The 18,116-nt window shown below is 38.3% G+C and overlaps 1 protein-coding gene across 1 annotated transcript; it reads left to right on the top strand.

Moving 5' to 3' along the window:
- Positions 1 to 1,325: 1,325 nt before the first annotated feature.
- Positions 1,326 to 17,208, top strand: CIMAP3 (ciliary microtubule associated protein 3). Its single transcript, XM_059867941.1, has 6 exons — positions 1,326 to 1,458; positions 3,279 to 3,421; positions 6,094 to 6,324; positions 10,274 to 10,413; positions 14,982 to 15,108; positions 17,079 to 17,208. Exons 1-6 carry the CDS (start codon positions 1,434 to 1,436, stop codon positions 17,145 to 17,147), a joined length of 735 nt encoding a protein of 244 aa, XP_059723924.1. The 5' UTR covers positions 1,326 to 1,433; the 3' UTR covers positions 17,148 to 17,208.
- Positions 17,209 to 18,116: the final 908 nt, after the last annotated feature.

The raw sequence follows: 18,116 nt of genomic DNA, 5'->3' as shown, positions 1-18,116 counted from the left end.
AAAGGTATTTAATTCTCAAAAAAAAGTATTTAATTCTTAAATACCTTTTAATACCTCACCATTCTCTTGCGTATTCATATATCCTTATGCATATCCATAGCTGATTTACATATTCATGAGTTACTTTACATGGCCCCTCCTCGCTCTGCCTTTTAGAGTCCGTGAGTTTCCTGGCTGTGCTTACAACAAAGTTACTTTAACAACACACGGATAGAATCCATTTTAAAAAGCCAATATTTCAATGTGTATCTCTAACACCTATCAGCCATTTCACTTCTATGTCTAAACTTAATTAAATACAGAAATAAAAATTATATTTATAACAAAGTTACTTTAACACATATAAATTCCATTTTAATTCTTTCACAGGCCAATATTATAATGTGTATCAATAACACCTATCAGCCATTTCACCAATAAATCTCCATCTCACTACTAAGTCTAAGCTTAATTAACAACAGAAATAAAAATCATATTTATAACAAAGTTACTTTAACATCACACAGATAGAATCCATTTTAATACTTTCAAAAAGCCAATATTATAATGTGTATCAATAACATCTATCAGCCATTTCACTTCTATGTCCAAGCTTAAATGACAACAGAAATAAAAACTGAATTTTTATATCAAAGTTACTTTAATGTCACACATATCAATGCATTTTAATTCTTTCAAAAAGCCAATATTATAATGTGTATCAATAACACCTATCAGCCATTTCACTTCTCTGTCCAAACTTAATTAACTGCAGAAATATACATGGAATTTTTATAACCAAGTTACTTTAATGTCACACAGATAGAATCCATTTTAATATTAGCAAAAAGCCAATATTGATAAAATCCATTTTAATATTAGCAAAAAGCCAATATTATGTATCTGTAACACATATTATATCAGCCATTTCACTTCTATGTCCAAGCTTAATTAACTCTGAAATAAAAACTGAATTTTTATAACAAAGTTACTTTAACATCACACATATAAAATCCATTTTAATATTAGCAAAAAGCCAATATTATGTATCTCTAACACATATTATATCAGCCATTTCTCTTCTATGTCCAAGCTTGATTCCCAACAGAAATAAAAGCTGTATTTTTATAACAAAGTTCCTTTAACCGCACAGATATAAATCCATTTAAATCCTTTCCGAGAGCAGTATTCCGGTCCTGCTCGGGCCGGGTTTGGCTCCCTCCGAGCCGGGATTTCGCTGCCGCACCCGGGCAGTGCCATGGGAACCGCTGTGACCTCACAAGCCGGGGCTGCTGCCGGACCTGCCGGGTCCTGGCAGCGGGAAGTGCCCGGTCCTGGCAGCGGGAAGTGCCCGGTCCTGGCAGCGGGAAGTGCCCGGTCCTGGCAGCGGGAAGTGCCCGTTCCAGCGGGAAATGCCCGCTCCCGGCTCTGCCCCGTGCCCGTAGCCAGCCGGGATGGCAGCGCGGCCCGAGCCCAGAGGTGAGAGCTGCACAGGTGGGATCACCTGGGGGATGGGATCGCTGAGAGCTGCACAGGTGGGATCACCTGGGGGATGGGATCGGTGAGAGCTGCACAGGTGGGATCACCTGGGGGATGGGATCGCTGAGAGCTGCACAGGTGGGATCACCTGGGGGATGGGATCGGTGAGAGCTGCACAGGTGGGATCACCTGGGGGATGGGATCGCTGAGAGCTGCACAGGTGGGATCACCTGGGGGATGGGATCGCTGAGAGCTGCACAGGTGGGATCACCTGGGGGATGGGATCGCTGAGAGCTGCACAGGTGGGATCACCTGGGGGATGGGATCGCTGAGAGCTGCACAGGTGGGATCACCTGGGGGATGGGATCGCTGAGAGCTGCACAGGTGGGATCACCTGGGGGATGGGATCGGTGAGAGCTGCACAGGTGGGATCACCTGGGGGATGGGATCGGTGAGAGCTGCACAGGTGGGATCACCTGGGGGATGGGATCGGTGAGAGCTGCACAGGTGGGATCACCTGGGGGATGGGATCGCTGAGAGCGTTCCCTTGGGGTCTCTCACACTTTTGGAGGACGCAGCCTCCTTTTTATCCCAATTTCCTTCTCTCTTTCCCCATTTCTGAGGGACTTGAGAGGCCCAGACTTCCCAAAACTCCTGATCCCAAAGATTCCCCTCTAATGTACAACCCTCCCTTTTCATTTTTAATTCTTGTGGAATTTAGGGCTTTTCCCCGTTGTTTCTTTCACCTTTCAATATCCAATTTCATTTATCAGCAAACCTACAGCTTATCTGTAAAGGTAAATCTCTTTTTCTTCCATTCATCAACCAGTGGAATGGACTGAATCCCTTAAATCTAGAGATTTACCTATTTACCTATTTGTAAATGTAAATCTCTTTTTTTCCCATTTATCAACCAGTGGAATGGACTGAATCCCTTAAATCTAGAGATTTACCTATTTACCTATTTTTAAAGGTAAATCTCTTTTTTCCCATTTATCAACCAGTGGAATGGACTGAATCCCTTAAATCTAGAGATTTACCTATTTACCTATCTGTAAAGGTAAATCTCTTTTTTTTTCCATTTATCAACCAGTGGAACGGACTGAATCCAATCCATGGGTGGATTTCCATTCATGGGAATCCTTCCCATCATTTCTTTTCTCTCTCAGGGCTGGTTTTACCTTCCAGCAGACCCACAGCTGGTTTGGAATGACAAATCCATCATTCCCTGTGAACACCAAACCTGTCTGGAAAGACAAATCCCTCGTTCCTCTCAGCCCCTCGTGTGTCACTATGGAGCACAGGCACACACTGCTGCTCTCAAGGTGAAGAGCAAAAGCAAAGTTTATTTTCTGCCTCTAACATTTGTAGTTTTCTGAAAGTGACCCTGGATTGGAGGGTGACAGTGCCACCTCTCCAGTGACACTGGACAAACCAGCAGCCCATCAGATTTCTCCTCCTCCATAAAAGAACACAAAACAATGTGTTATTTACAGAAAGTGTGTGAGAAAGTTCTCTACAAAAATGTCAACATCAGAAAGCTCAGAAAATCTTCCAAAATCAAAGCAACCCTCGTGGCTTCGAGGCAAAGGGCAAAAACCCCTCCCAAATATCCAGGGCAAAGACAAATCCATCATTCCCTGTGAACACCAAACCTGTTTGGAAAGACAAATCCCTCACTGCTCTCAGCCCCTGGTGGCTTCGAGGCAAAGGGCAAAAACCCCTCCCAGACACCCCAGGCCGGGGGATGCAGGCAGAGAGCAGCTCGTGCTCACCCTTTTTTCCCCTTTTCTCCCTTTTTTCCCCTGTTTGTCCCCCAGCTGTGACCAAGCTCGTCTCCTTTGGCACCACCCAGGAGAGGAAAATGTTCCCCTACAGCCACGCCCCAGACAGGCTGGGCATCGAGGTGCTGGGGGTGAGGGGCGACCCCTCCCTGGGGCCAGGCTCCTACCTGGGGCCAGAGGTGAGCTCCTCCTTCACTCTGGGGTTTTTTATAGGAAGAACAGGAGTTCTGGGGTCACTCCTGCCCTGCAAACCTGCTGGGAGATGTCCCACATCCTCCTGGAAAAAGGAATGATCTCCTTTACTCCAGGCTCTGCAGGAGTGAGAAATTAAAGGAATTATTAGGGATAACTCTATCAGGAATAACATTTGCTGCTCAGATAATTCTGCCCTGCAAGCCCTCTGCAAGGTGTCCCACAACCTCCTGGAAAAAGGAATTTTCTCCTTTCCAAACTGATCCTCGAGGTTCTGGAACAGTCAGAAATTAAAGGAATTATTAGGAATAAGTTTAGTAGGAAAATATCCTGCACTCCTCCCTGCAAACCTGCTGAAGCATGGAAATTTTCCTGGAAAAAGGAATTTTCTCCTTTCCCACCTGATCCTCGAGGTTCTGGAATAGTCAGAAATTAAGGGAATAATTAAGGGAATAAAAATAAGGAAATAATTAGGCCTAGTCAGAAATTAAGGGAATAATTAGGAATAACTTTATTAGGGATAACATTTCCTGCTCAGATAATTCTGCCCTGCAAGCCCTCTGCAAGGTGTCCCACAACCTCCTGGAAAAAGGAATTTTCTCCTTTCCAAACTGATCCTTGAGGTTCTGGAACAGTCAGAAATTAAAGGAATTATTAGGAATAAGTTTAGTAGGAAAATATCCTGCACTCCTCCCTGCAAACCTGCTGAAGCATGGAAATTTTCCTGGAAAAAGGAATTTTGACCTTTCCCAGCCAATCCTCGAGGTTCTGGAACAGTCAGAAATTAAAGGAATTATTAGGAATAAGTTTAGTAGGAAAATATCCTGCACTCCTCCCTGCAAACCTGCTGAAGGATGGAAATTTTCCTGGAAAAAGGAATTTTCTCCTTTCCCAACCGATCCTTGAGGTTCTGGAATAGTCAGAAATTAAGGGAATAGTTAGGAATAACTTTATTAGGAATAACATTTCCTGCTCAGATAATTCTGCCCTGCAAACTCTCTGCAAGATGAAAACAGGAAATTTTCCTGGAAAAAGGAATTTTCTCCTTTCCCAACCAATCCTCGAGGTTCTGGAACAGTCAGAAATTAAGGGAATAATTAAGGGAATAAAAATAAGGAAATAATTAGGCCTAGTCAGAAATTAAGGGAATAATTAGGAATAACTTTATTAGGAATAACATTTCCTGCTCAGATAATTCTGCCCTGCAAACCCTCTGCAAGGTGTCCCACATCCTCCTGGAAAAGGAATTTTCTCCTTTCCAAACTGATCCTTGAGGTTCTGGAATAGTCAGAAATTAAAGGAATTATTAGGAATAAGTTTAGTAGGAAAATATCCTGCACTCCTCCCTGCAAACCTGCTGAAGGATGGAAATTTTCCTGGAAAAAGGAATTTTCTCCTTTCCCAACCGATCCTTGAGGTTCTGGAATAGTCAGAAATTAAGGGAATAATTAAGAATAAATTTATTAGGAATAACATTTCCTGCTCAGATAATTCTGCCCTGCAAACCCACTGCAGGATGGAAACAGGAAATTTTCCTGGAAAAAGGAATTTTCTCCTTTCCCAACCAATCCTCGAGGTTCTGGAACAGCCAGAAATTAGGGAATAATTAGGAATAACTTTATTAGGAAAATATCCTGCACTCCTCTCTGCAAACCTGCTGAAGGATGGAAATTTTCCTGGAAAAAGGAATTTTCTCCTTTCCCACCTGCTCCTCGAGGTTCTGGAATAGTCAGAAATTAAGGGAATAATTAAGAATAAATTTATTAGGAATAACATTTGCTGCTCAGATAATTCTGCCCTGCAAACCCTCTGCAAGATGAAAACAGGAACTTTTCCTGGAAAAAGGAATTTTCTCCTTTCCCAACCAATCCTCGAGGTTCTGGAACAGTCAGAAATTAAAGGAATTATTAGGAATAAGTTTAGTAGGAAAATATCCTGCACTCCTCCCTGCAAACCTGCTGAAGGATGGAAAAAAGAAATTTTCCTGGAAAAAGGAATTTTCTCCTTTCCCACCTGATCCTCGAGGTTCTGGAATAGTCAGAAATTAAGGGAATAATTAAGGGAATAAAAATAAGGAAATAATTAGGCCTAGTCAGAAATTAAGGGAATAATAATAGGAAAAGTATCCTGCACTACTCCCTGCAAACCCTCTGCAGGATGGAAAACAGAAAATTTTCCTGGAAAAAGGAATTTTCTCCTTTCCCAACCGATCCTTGAGGTTCTGGAATAGTCAGAAATTAAGGGAATAATTAAGAATAAATTTATTAGGAATAACATTTGCTGCTCAGATAATTCTGCCCTGCAAACCCTCTGCAGGATGGAAACAGGAAATTTTCCTGGAAAAAGGAATTTTCTCCTTTCCCAACCAATCCTCGAGGTTCCGGAACAGTCAGAAATTAAAGGAATTATTAGGAATAAGTTTAGTAGGAAAATATCCTGCACCCCTCCCTGCAAACCTGCTGAAGAATGGAAATTTTCCTGGAAAAAGGAATTTTCTCCTTTCCCAACCAATCCTCGAGGTTCTGGAACAGCCAGAAATTAAGGGAATAATTAGGAATAACTCCGTCAGGAATAACTTTTGCTGCTGAGCAGGCTCTGCCCTGCGGAGGATGATTTAAAGGATGCCAATAAATGGTTTTGGCTCTGCCATTAATTGCAGAGCAGCGCCCTGCAGTCCCCGCTGAGCACCCGGCCCCTGAGCAGCCGGGGCTACGTGATGGGAGCCAGGACGGCCCCGCGCTTCCAGCAGAAGGCTCAGGTGAGGGGGCGCCAAAAAGGGGGAAAAACAGGGAAAAATCCAGGGGAAAATAGCCAAAACACAAGGGGAAAGCAGAAAAAAAAAAAGAGGGGAAAAGAGGGAAAAAGCAGGAAAAAAAAAACTGGGGAAACAGCCAAAATACAGGGGGAAAGCAGCAAAAAAAAGAAAAAAAAAAAACAAAAAAAAAAGAAAACAACAGGGAAAAGCAGGAAATAAAGAGGGGAAAAAGAGGGAAAAAGCAGGAAAAAAAAAAAAAGGGGAAAACAGCCAAAACATAGGGGGAAAGCAGCAAAAAAAAGAAAAAAAAAGAAAAAAAACCAGGGAAAAGCAGAAAAAAAACAGGGAAAAAGAAACAAAAAACCCAGGGGAAAACAGCCAAAACATAGGGGAAAGCAGTAAAAAGAAAACCAGGGAAAAGCAGAAAAAAAAAAGAGGGGAAAAGAGGGAAAAAGCAGGAAAAAAAAAACTGGGGAAACAGCCAAAACATAGGGGGAAAGCAGCAAAAAAAAGAAAAAAAAAAGAAAGAAAAACAGGGAAAAAAACAGGGAAAGCAGAAAAAAAAGAGGGGAAAAAGAGGGAAAAAGCAGGAAAAAAAAAACAACGGGAAAACAGCCAAAACATAGGGGGAAAGCAGCAAAAAAAAAAAAAAAAAAAAAAAAAAAAAAAAAAAAAAAAAAAGGCAGCAGGAAAAAAACAGGGAAAAGCAGAAAAAAAAAGAGGGGAAAAGGAAACAAAAATCTAGGGGAAAACAGCCAAAACACAGGGGGAAGCAGCAAAAAAAAGAAAAAAAAAGAAAAAAAAAACAGGGAAAAGCAGGAAAAAAAGAGGGAAAACGAAACAAAAAACACAGGGGAAAACAGCCAAAACACAGGGGGAAAGCAGCAAAAAAAAGGAAAAAAAAAAGGAAAAAAAAAAACAGGGAAAAGCGGAAAAAAAAAAAGAGGGGAAAAGAGGGAAAAAGCAGGAAAAAAAAAAAAACTGGGGAAACAGCCAAAACACAGGGGGAAAGCAGCAAAAAAAAAAGAAAAAAAAAAGAAAAAAAAACCAGGGAAAAGCGGAAAAAAAAGAGGGGAAAAGGAAACAAAAATCCAAGGGAAAACAGCCAAAACACGGGGGGAAAGCAGTAAAAAGAAAACCAGGGAAAAGCAGAAAAAAAAAAGAGGGGAAAAAGAGGGAAAAAGCAGGAAAAAATCCCAGGGGAAAATAGCCAAAATACAGGGGGAAAGCAGCAAAAAAAACCTCATGGAAAAGCAGGGAAAAAAAAAAAACAGGGAAAAGCAGAAAAAGAAAAAAAACAGGGAAAAAGAGGGAAAAAGAGGGAAAATGCACAAAAAACCCAGGGGAAAATAGCCAAAACACAGGGGGAAGCAGAAAAAAAAACCTCAGGAAAAAGCAGAAAAAAAAGAGGGAAAAAGAGGGAAAAAAATCCAGGGGAAAACAGCTAAAGCACAGGGGGAAGCAGCAAAAAAAAACCTCAGGGAAAGGCAGAAAAAAACCAGGGGAAAACAGCCAAAAACCAGGGAAAAGCAGAAAAAAAATTACGGAAAACGCAGCCAAAATATTGCCTGTGCCGTGCTCTGGCTGCTGCCGTGGGAATGTGGGATTTGGGGCGGGAATTTTGGGTGGGAATGTGGAATTTTGGTTGGAAATGTGGTGGAATTTTCCGTGGGAATTTGGAATTTGGGTGGGAATACGGAGGAATTTTGGGTGGGAATTTTGGGTGGAATTTCGGGTGGGAATTTGGAATTTCGAGTGGGAATGTGGAACTGTGGGTGGGAATGTGGTGGGATTTTGGGTGGGAATTTTGGGTGGAATTTTGGGTGGGAATGTGGAAACTTGGGTGGTAATGGGGTGGAATTTTGGTGGGAATGTGGTGGAATTTCGGGTGGGAATTTGGAATTTAAAGTGGGAATGTGGTGGAATTTGGGTGGCAATGTTGAATTTTGGTGGGAATGTGGAATTGTGGGGGGGAATTTGGAATTTCAGGTGGGAATGTGGCGGGATTTTGGGTGGGAATGTAGAAACTTGGGTGGTAATGGGGTGGAATTTTGGTGGCAATGTGAAATTTCAGGTGGCAATGTGATGAAATTTTGGGTGGGAATTTTGGGTGGGAATGTGGAATTTCAGGTAGGAATGTGAAATTTTGGTGGGAATGTGGAATTTTGGGTGGGAATGTGGAATAGTGGGTGGGAATGTGGTGGAATTTCGGGTGGGAATTTTGGGTGGCATTGTGGAATTTTGGGTGGGAATGTGGAAAATCGGGCAGCAATTTGGTGGAATTTTGGTGGTAATGTGGAATTTTGGATGGGAATTTTGGGTGGAATTTCGGGTGGGAATGTGGAATTATGGGTGGGAATGTGGCAGGATTTTGGGTGGGAATTTTGGGTGGAATTTTGGGTGGGAATGTGGAATTTCGAGTGGGAATGCGATGGAATTTTGGTGGGAATTTTGGGTGGGAATGTGGTGGAATTTCGGGTGGGAATTTTGGGCGGCATTGTGGAATTTCGGGTGGAATTTCGGGTGGGGATTTTGGGTGGGAATGTGGAATTTCGGATGGGAATGCGGAATTGTGGGTGGGAATGTGGTGAAATTTCGGGTGGGAATTTTGGGTGGCATTGTGGAATTTCGGGTGGGAATTTTGGGTGGAATTTTGGGTGGCATTGTGGAATTATGGGTGGGAATGTGGCGGGATTTTGGGTGGGAATTTTGGGTGGGAATGTAGAAACTTGGGTGGTAATGGGGTGGAATTTTGGGTGGCAATTTGAAATTTCGGGTGGGAATGTGGTGGGATTTCGGGTGGGAATTTTGGGTGGCATTGTGGAATTTTGGGTGGGAATTTTGGGTGGGAATGTGGAATTTCAGGTAGGAATGTGAAATTTTGGTGGGAATGTGGAATTTTGGGTGGGAATGTGGAATAGTGGGTGGGAATGTGGTGGAATTTTGGGTGGGAATTTTGGGTGGCATTGTGGAATTTTGGGTGGGAATGTGGAAAATCGGGCAGCAATTTGGTGGAATTTTGGTGGTAATGTGGAATTTTGGATGGGAATTTTGGGTGGAATTTCGGGTGGGAATGTGGCAGGATTTTGGGTGGGAATTTTGGGTGGAATTTTGGGTGGGAATGTGGAATTTCGAGTGGGAATGCGATGGAATTTTGGTGGGAATTTTGGGTGGGAATGTGGTGGAATTTCGGGTGGGAATTTTGGGCGGCATTGTGGAATTTCAGGTGAAATTTCGGGTGGAATTTCGGGTGGGGATTCTGGGTGGGAATGTGGAATTTCGGATGGGAATGTGGAATTTTGGGTGGGAATTTTGGGTGGCATTGTGGAATTTCAGGTGAAATTTCGGGTGGAATTTCGGGTGGGAATTCTGGGTGGGAATGTGGAATTTCGGATGGAATTTCAGGTGGAATTTCGGGTGGAATTTCGGGTGGGAATTTTGGGTGGCATTGTGGAATTTCGAGTGGGAATGTGGTGAAATTTCGGGTGGAATTTCGGGTGGGAATTCTGGGTGGGAATGTGGAATTTCGGATGGGAATGTGGTGAAATTTCGGGTGGAATTTCGGGTGGGAATGTGGAATTTTGGGTGGGAATTTTGGGTGGCATTGTGGAATTTCGGGTGGAATTTCGGGTGGCATTGTGGAATTTCGGGTGGGAACGTGGAATTTCGAGTGGGAATGTGGTGAAATTTCGGGTGGAATTTCGGGTGGGAATTCTGGGTGGGAATGTAGAATTTCGGATGGGAATGTGGTGAAATTTCGGGAGGAATTTCGGGCGGCATTGTGGAATTTCGGGTGGGAATGTGGAATTGTGGGTGGGAATTTCGGGTGGGAATTTTGGGTGGGAATGTGGAATTTCGGGTGAAATTTCGGGTGGAACTTCGGATGGAATTTCGGGTGAAATTTCGCGCGGCATTGTGGAATTTCGGGTGGAATTTCGGGTGGAATTTCGGGTGGAATGTGGTGAAATTTCAGATAAAATTTCGGATGAAATTTCGCGCAGCCCTGTTCAATCCCGAGGGCGATTTCTCCCCATCCCCGCGGTTTTTTTGCTGCCCTTTCCCCCTTTTCGGCCGCTCTCCGCAGCCGCTGAGCCCCGGCCCCGCCGCCTACGGACCCTCCCCGGCCCGGCCCCGCCCGGCCCCGCCCGGCCCCGGCCCGGCCCCGTTCGGCTCCAGCACCCCCCGGTTCCCGGGGCGCGCCCCGGACCGGGACCGGAACCCCGGGTAAGGACCCCCCTCTCCTCCAAAAACAATTCCAAACCCTTCTAGCCCCAAAAAATTATTTTTACCTCCGGAAAAAAAAAAAAAAATCCCAAAATTTAAGTTTTTTATGCCCAAAAAAGAAGTTTTTTAGGTCAAAAAATAAGATTTTTAGCCCCTCAAAATGAGTTTTATCCGTCAAAAAGAAGTTTTTCTTGCCCAAAAATATTTAATCTCCAAAAAGAAAGGGTTTTAGCTCTGAAAAAAAAAATTATGGCTCAAAAAAGAAGTTTTTTAGGTCAAAAAAAAAGTTTTTTAGCCCCTCAAAATAAGTTTTTATCGCCAAAAAGAAGTTTTTCTTGACCAAAAATATTTTATCTCCAAAAAGAAGGGTTTTAGCTCTGAAAAAAAAAATTATGGCCCAAAAAAGAAGATTTTTAGGTCAAAAAATAAGATTTTTAGCCCCTCAAAATGAGTTTTTATCGCCAAAAAGAAGTTTTTCCTGCCCAAAAATATTTTATTTCTAAAAAAAAGGTGGGTTTATTTCCAAAAATAAGGGGTTTACGTCCAAAAAATATGGGTTTGTGTCCGAAAATATTTTATCTCCAAAAAGAAGGGTTTTTATCCCCTTAAAATAAGTTTTTTATCTCCAAAAAGAAGTTTTTCTTCCCCAAAAATATTTAATCTCCAAAAAGAAGGGTTTTAGCTCCGAAAAAAAAAAATTATGGCCCAAAAAAGAAGTTTTTAATCTCAAAAAATAAGATTTTTAGCCCCTCAAAATGAGTTTTTATCGCCAAAAAGAAGTTTTTCTTGCCCAAAAATATTTTATCTCCAAAAAGAAGGGTTTTAGCTCCGAAAAAAAAAAAAATTAGGGCCCAAAAAAGAAGTTTTTTAGGTCAAAAAAAAAGTTTTTTAGCCCCTCAAAATGAGTTTTTATCGCCAAAAAGAAGTTTTTCTTGACCAAAAATATTTTATTTGCAAAAAAAAGTGGTTTTATTCGCAAAAATAAGGGGTTTACGTCCAAAAAATATGGGTTTGTGTCCGAAAATATTTTATCTCCAAAAAGAAGGGGTTTTATCCCCTCAAAATTAGTTTTTTATCTCCAAAAAGAAGTTTTTCTTCCCCAAAAATATTTTATCTCCAAAAAGAAGGGTTTTAGCTCCGAAAAAAAAAACATTATATCCCAAAAAAAAGAAGACATTTTATCTCTGAAAAGAAGTTTTTTGACCTCCAAAAAAGAAGCTTTTTATCTCAAAGAATATTGGTTAATATTAGGACGTTTTGGATAATACTGGGATCTTTTGGTTAACACTGGGATATTTTGGGTAATATTGGAATATTTTTATTAATACCCGGATATTTTGATTAACACTGGAATATTTTGGTGACCATTGGGATATTTTTGATATTAAAATATTTAGATTAATACTGGAATATTTATGTTAGTATTGGAATATTTTTATATTAAAATATTTAGATTAATACTGGAATATTTATGTTAATATTGGAATATTTTGATTAATATTGGAATATTTTGATTAAGATTGGAATATTTTTGATATTGGAATATTTAGGTTAATATTCGAATATTTAGGTTAACATTGGAATATTTTTATTAACATTGGGATATTTTTGATATTGGATTATTTAGGTTAATATTGGAATATTTAGGTTAACATTGGGATCTTTTGGTTAACACTGGGATATTTTGGATCATATTGGAATACTTTTATTAATATCAGGATATTTTGATTAACACTGGAATATTTTGATGAACATTGGGATATTTTTAATTTTAGAATATTTAGGTTAACATTGGAATATTTTCGTTAACACTGGGATATTTTGGTTAACACTGGGATATTTTGGGTAATATTGGAATACTTTAATTAATACCCGGATATTTTGATTAACACTGGAATATTTTGGTGACCATTGGGATATTTTTGATATTACAATATTTAGGTTAACATTGGGATCTTTTGGTTAATATTGGAATATTTTCGTTAACACTGGGATCTTTTGGTTAACACTGGGATATTTTGGGTAATATTGGAATACTTTTATTAATATCTGGATATTTTGATTAACACTGGAATATTCTGGTGACCATTGGGATATTTTTGATATTACAATATTTAGATTAACATTGGGATATTTTGGTTAACACTGGGATATTTTGGGTAATATTGGAATACTTTTATTAATATTGGGATATTTTGATTAACACTGGAATATTTTGATGAACATTGGGATATTTTTAATTTTAGAATATTTAGGTTAACATTGGAATATTTTGATGAACATTGGAATATTTTCGTTAACACTGGGATCTTTTGGTTAACATTGGGATATTTTGGATCATATTGGAATACTTTTATTAATATCGGGATATTTTGATTAACACTGGAATATTTTGATTAAGATTGGGATATTTTTGATATTACAATATCTAGGTTAATATTAGAATATTTAGGTTAACGTTGGGATATTTTGGTTAACACTGGGATATTTTGGGTAATATTGGAATACTTTAATTAATATCGGGATATTTTGATTAACACTGGAATGTTCTGGTGACCATTGGGATATTTTTGATATTACAATATTTAGATTAATACTGGAATATTTAGGTTAACATTGGAATATTTTCGTTAACATTGGGATCTTTTGGTTAACACTGGGATATTTTGGGCAATATTGGAATACTTTTAATTAATATCGGGATATTTTGATTAACACTGGAATATTTTGATGAACATTGGGATATTTTTAATTTTAGAATATTTAGGTTAACATTGGAATATTTTTATTAACACTGGGATCTTTTGGTTAACACTGGGATATTTTGGGTAATATTGGAATACTTTTATTAATATCGGGATATTTTGATTAACACTGGAATATTCTGGTGACCATTGGGATATTTTTGATATTACACTATCTAGGTTAATATTAGAATATTTAGGTTAATATTGGAATATTTTCATTAACATTGGGATCTTTTGGTTAACACTGGGATATTTTGGGTAATACTGGAATACTTTTATTAATATCAGGATATTTTGATTAACACTGGAATATTTTGGTGACCATTGGGATATTTTTGATATTACAATATTTAGGTTAACATTGGGATCTTTTGGTTAACATTGGAATATTTTTGTTAACACTGGGATCTTTTGGTTAACACTGGGATATTTTGGATCATATTGGAATACTTTTATTAATATCAGGATATTTTGATTAACACTGGAATATTTTGATTAAGATTGGGATATTTTTGATATTACAATATCTAGGTTAGCATTGGAATATTTTGATTAACATTGGGATATTTTTAATTTTAGAATATTTAGGTTAACATTGGAATATTTTGATGAACATTGGAATATTTTCGTTAACACTGGGATCTTTTGGCTAACACTGGGATATTTTGAATCATATTGGAATGCTTTAATTAATATCGGGATATTTTGATTAACACTGGAATGTTCTGGTGACCATTGGGATATTTTTGATATTACAATATCTAGGTTAATATTAGAATATTTAGGTTAACATTGGAATATTTTCGTTAACACTGGGATCTTTTGGCTAACACTGGGATATTTTGGGTAATAGTGGAATACTTTTATTAATATTGGGATATTTTGATTAACACTGGAATGTTCTGGTGACCATTGGGATATTTTTGATATTACAATATCTAGGTTAACATTGGAATATTTTCGTTAATATTGGAATATTTTGGCTAACACTGGGATATTTTGGTTAACACTGGGATATTTTGGGTAATAGTGGAATACTTTTATTAATATCGGGATATTTTGATTAACACTGGAATGTTCTGGTGACCATTGGGATATTTTTGATATTACAATATCTAGGTTAATATTGGAATATTTTGATGAACATTGGGATATTTTTGATATTAGAATATTTAGGTTAACACTGGGATCTTTTGGTTAACACTGGGATATTTTGGATCATACTGGAATACTTTTATTAATACCCGGATATTTTGATTAACACTGGAATATTTTGATGAACATTGGGATATTTTTGGTTAACATTGGGATATTTTGGATCATATTGGAATATTTTGATTAACATTGGGATATTTTTGATATTAGAATATTTAGGTTAATATTGGAATATTTTCGTTAACATTGGGATATTTTGGATCATATTGGAATACTTTTATTAATATTGGGATATTTTGATTAACACTGGAATATTTTGATGAACATTGGGATATTTTTAATTTTAGAATATTTTGGAATATTTTCGTTAACACTGGGATCTTTTGGTTAACACTGGGATATTTTGGGTAATACTGGAATACTTTAATTAATATCAGGATATTTTGATTAACACTGGAATGTTCTGGTGACCATTGGGATATTTTTGACATTGGAACATTTCGGTCGATCTGGGAACACCCTGCCCCCACTGGGACATTTCCACCGACCCCACCCCAATGCCAAACCCCATTCCATAAAAACCGCCGCCAACACTTCAACCAGTCATCAACAACAATCAATACCAATTAATTAATAACAATTAATCAGTGCTCACTTCCCTGCCAGGCCGGGCACCTACGACCCCCGGGAGCCCCAGGCCAGGCAGGTGAGGTGGCCGGGCTGCTTCGGGGCTCCCGACTGGGCGCGCCTGCCCCGCCCGCTGCCCAGGATGCTCAGGATGCAGGTGCAGAAGGTGGGCACGGCTCCAGGGCAGGGCCCAGGAATTCCCTTTTTCCTTCAGGAAATTCCCTGTTTTCTTCAGGAAATCCCTCTTGTCTTCATATTCCTTGTTTCCTTCAGGAAATTCCCTTTTTCCTTCAGGAAATTCCCTTTTTTCTTCAGGAAATTCCCTGTTTCCTTCAGGAAATCCCTCTTGTCTTCATATTCCTTGTTTTCTTCAGGAAATTCCCTTTTTTCTTCAGGAAATTCCCTTTTTTCTTCAGGAAATTCCTCTTTCCTTCAGGAAATTCCTCTTGTCTTCATATTCCCTTTTTCCTTCATATTCCCTGTTTTCTTCAGGAACTTTCCTCTTTCCTTCATATTCCCTTTTTCCTTCAGGAAATTCCCTGTTTCCTTCAGGAAATTCCCTGTTTCCTTCAGGAAATCCCTCTTGTCTTCATATTCCCTTTATTCCTCAGGAAATTCCCTTTTTCCTTCAGGAAATCCCTCTTGTCTTCATATTCCTTGTTTCCTTCATATTCCCTTTTTTCTTCAGGAAATTCCTCTTTCCTTCAGATTCCCTTTTTTCTCCATATTCCATTTTTTCTTCAGGAAATTCCCTGTTTCCTTCATATTCCCTTTTTCGTTCAGGAAATTCCCTCTTTCCTTCAGGAAATTTCCTTTTTTCTTCAGGAAATTTCCTGTTTCCTTCAGGAAATCCCTCTTGTCTTCATATTCCCTTTTTCGTTCAGGAAATTCCCTTTTATCTTCAGGAAATTTCCTCTTTCCTTCAGGAAATTCCCTGTTTCCTTCAGGAAATCCCTCTTGTCTTCATATTCCCTGTTTCCTCAGGAAATCCCCTTTCCTTCAGGAAATTCCTCTTGTCTTCATATTCCCTTTATTCCTCAGGAAATTCCCTGTTTCCTTCAGGAAATTCCCTGTTTTCTTCATATTCCCTTTATTCCTCAGGAAATTCCCTTTTTCCTTCAGGAAATTCCCTTTCCTTCAGGAAATCCCTCTTGTCTTCATATTCCCTGTTTCCTCAGGAAATTCCCTTTTTTCTTCAGGAAATTCCCTTTCCTTCAGGAAATTCCCTTTTTTCTTCAGGAAATTTCCTCTTTCCTTCAGGAAATTCCCTGTTTCCTTCATATTCCCTTTATTCCTCAGGAGATTCCCTGTTTCCTTCAGGAAATCCCCTTTCCTTCAGGAAATTCCCTGTTTCCTTCATATTCCCTTTATTCCTCAGGAAATTCCCTGTTTCCTTCAGGAAATTCCCTGTTTTCTCCATGAAATTCCCTTTTTCCTTCAGGAAATTCCCTTTTTTCTCCATATTCCCTTTTTTCTTCAGGAAATTCCCTCTTTCCTTCAGGAAATTCCCTTTTTTTTTGTCCATTAAATTCCCTTTTCCTTCAGGAAATTCTCAATTTTCTCCATGAAATTCCCTTTTTTCTCCATGAATTTCCCAATTTCCTTCAGGAAATTCCCTTTTTTCTCCATATTCCCTGTTTCCTTCAGGAAATTCCCCGTTTTCTCCATATTCCCTTTTTCCTCAGGAAATTCCCTTTTTTCTCCATGAAATTCCCAATTTCCTTCAGGAAATTCCCTTTTTTCTCCATGAAATTCCCAATTTCCTTCAGGAAATTCCCTTTTTTCTCCATGAAATTCCCAATTTCCTTCAGGAAATTCCCTTTTTTCTCCATGAAATTCCCTTTTTTCTCCATAAAATTCTGTTTTTTCTCCATATTCCCTGTTCCCCTCAGGAAATTCCCCGTTTTCTCCATATTTTCACATTTCTCTCCACACTTTCTCCACCTTTTCAGGAACAATTCTCCCTTCTTGCTCCTGAGACAGGAAATTCCCTTTCCTCCCTCCCCATTTTCACTTTTTCGCCGTCCTCTCCCACTTCCAAGAGAGGAAATTTCATTTTTTTTCTCCACATTTTCACAATTTGTGCATTTCCTGGCACATTTCCACTGTTTTTGATGGAAATTTGGGTTTTTTTAGATGACTGTGGATAAGAAATTCCAGAAGAACCTGGGCAGGGAGGCGTACCTGAGGCTGTACCACGGCTGAGGAACAAAATCTGAATTTGGAGACGCTCACAGCCTGAATAAATCCAATATTTTCCATTCTTTTCCAGCTTTTCATTGGTTTTTTATGTTTTAATTCGCTCTTCTCAGCCCCGTGGGGAGAAATTGAAATCCAGAATTGGTTTTAAAATGTTTTAGAAGATTTTTTAAATGTGGTTTTGAATTATTTTCATGTGGTTTGGAATTATTTTTATGTGTTTTAAATGCGTTGGAGATATTTTTAAAAGAATTATAGTGATGAACAGAAAATAAAAATATAGAAAAATATATTTATATATAAAAAGAAATAAAAAATATATAAATATAGAAATTAAAAATTCTTTTCCTTAGTTGAACGTGTCTCTGAATGATAAATTTATATTCTCATTTTTAGTGCTTGAATTTAAAAGGTTTTTTTTAAAAGTCTCAAATTAAATCTTATATTTAATTCTAAATTATAAATTAATTATAAACCCACAGAATTTTATGTACCCAATAATTTTATATTCCAACTAATTTTATATTCCAACTAATTTTATATTCCAAATAATTTAATATTCCAAATAATTTTATGTACCCAAATAATTTTATATTCCCAATAAAAATGTGGCCTGGAACAGGAAGTTCCCTGTGCTGCTTCCCCTCCAACCTTTAATTTCTGTATTTCCAAACCTAATTGTTAATTTAAATTAAATTAAAAATTAAGAATTTAATTAAAATAATTTAATTAACAATTAAAATTTATCTCGGATAAAATTCCATTATTATTATTATTATTATTGGTATTGGTATTATTATTATTGGTATTATTATTATAATTATTATTATATTCCTTCATTAAATTAATAGTTATTAGATTTAAATTTATTAATTTTAAATTAATTATTAAAGGAATATAATAACACTAAATACCTTTACTAAATAATTATTATTATTCCTTTCTTATGAACCAAAAAAAAAATCACAATTTAAT

The sequence above is a fragment of the Haemorhous mexicanus genome, chromosome 25 (genome assembly GCF_027477595.1).
Source record: "Haemorhous mexicanus isolate bHaeMex1 chromosome 25, bHaeMex1.pri, whole genome shotgun sequence".
In the NCBI taxonomy this organism is placed as follows: domain Eukaryota; kingdom Metazoa; phylum Chordata; class Aves; order Passeriformes; family Fringillidae; genus Haemorhous; species Haemorhous mexicanus.
Note: the sequence above shows the minus strand (reverse complement) of the source record. Positions and strands in the feature narration are given on the sequence as shown.

Bases quoted from the DNA above. Each gene is read 5' to 3' on its own strand.
- CIMAP3 (XM_059867941.1), top strand. From the start codon at position 1,434: ATGGCAGCGCGGCCCGAGCCCAGAG. The intron at 1,459-3,278 runs GTGAGAGCTGCA...TTTGTCCCCCAG, and splicing joins AGCGCGGCCCGAGCCCAGAG to CTGTGACCAAGCTCGTCTCC. The intron at 10,414-14,981 runs GTAAGGACCCCC...CTTCCCTGCCAG, and splicing joins GACCGGGACCGGAACCCCGG to GCCGGGCACCTACGACCCCC.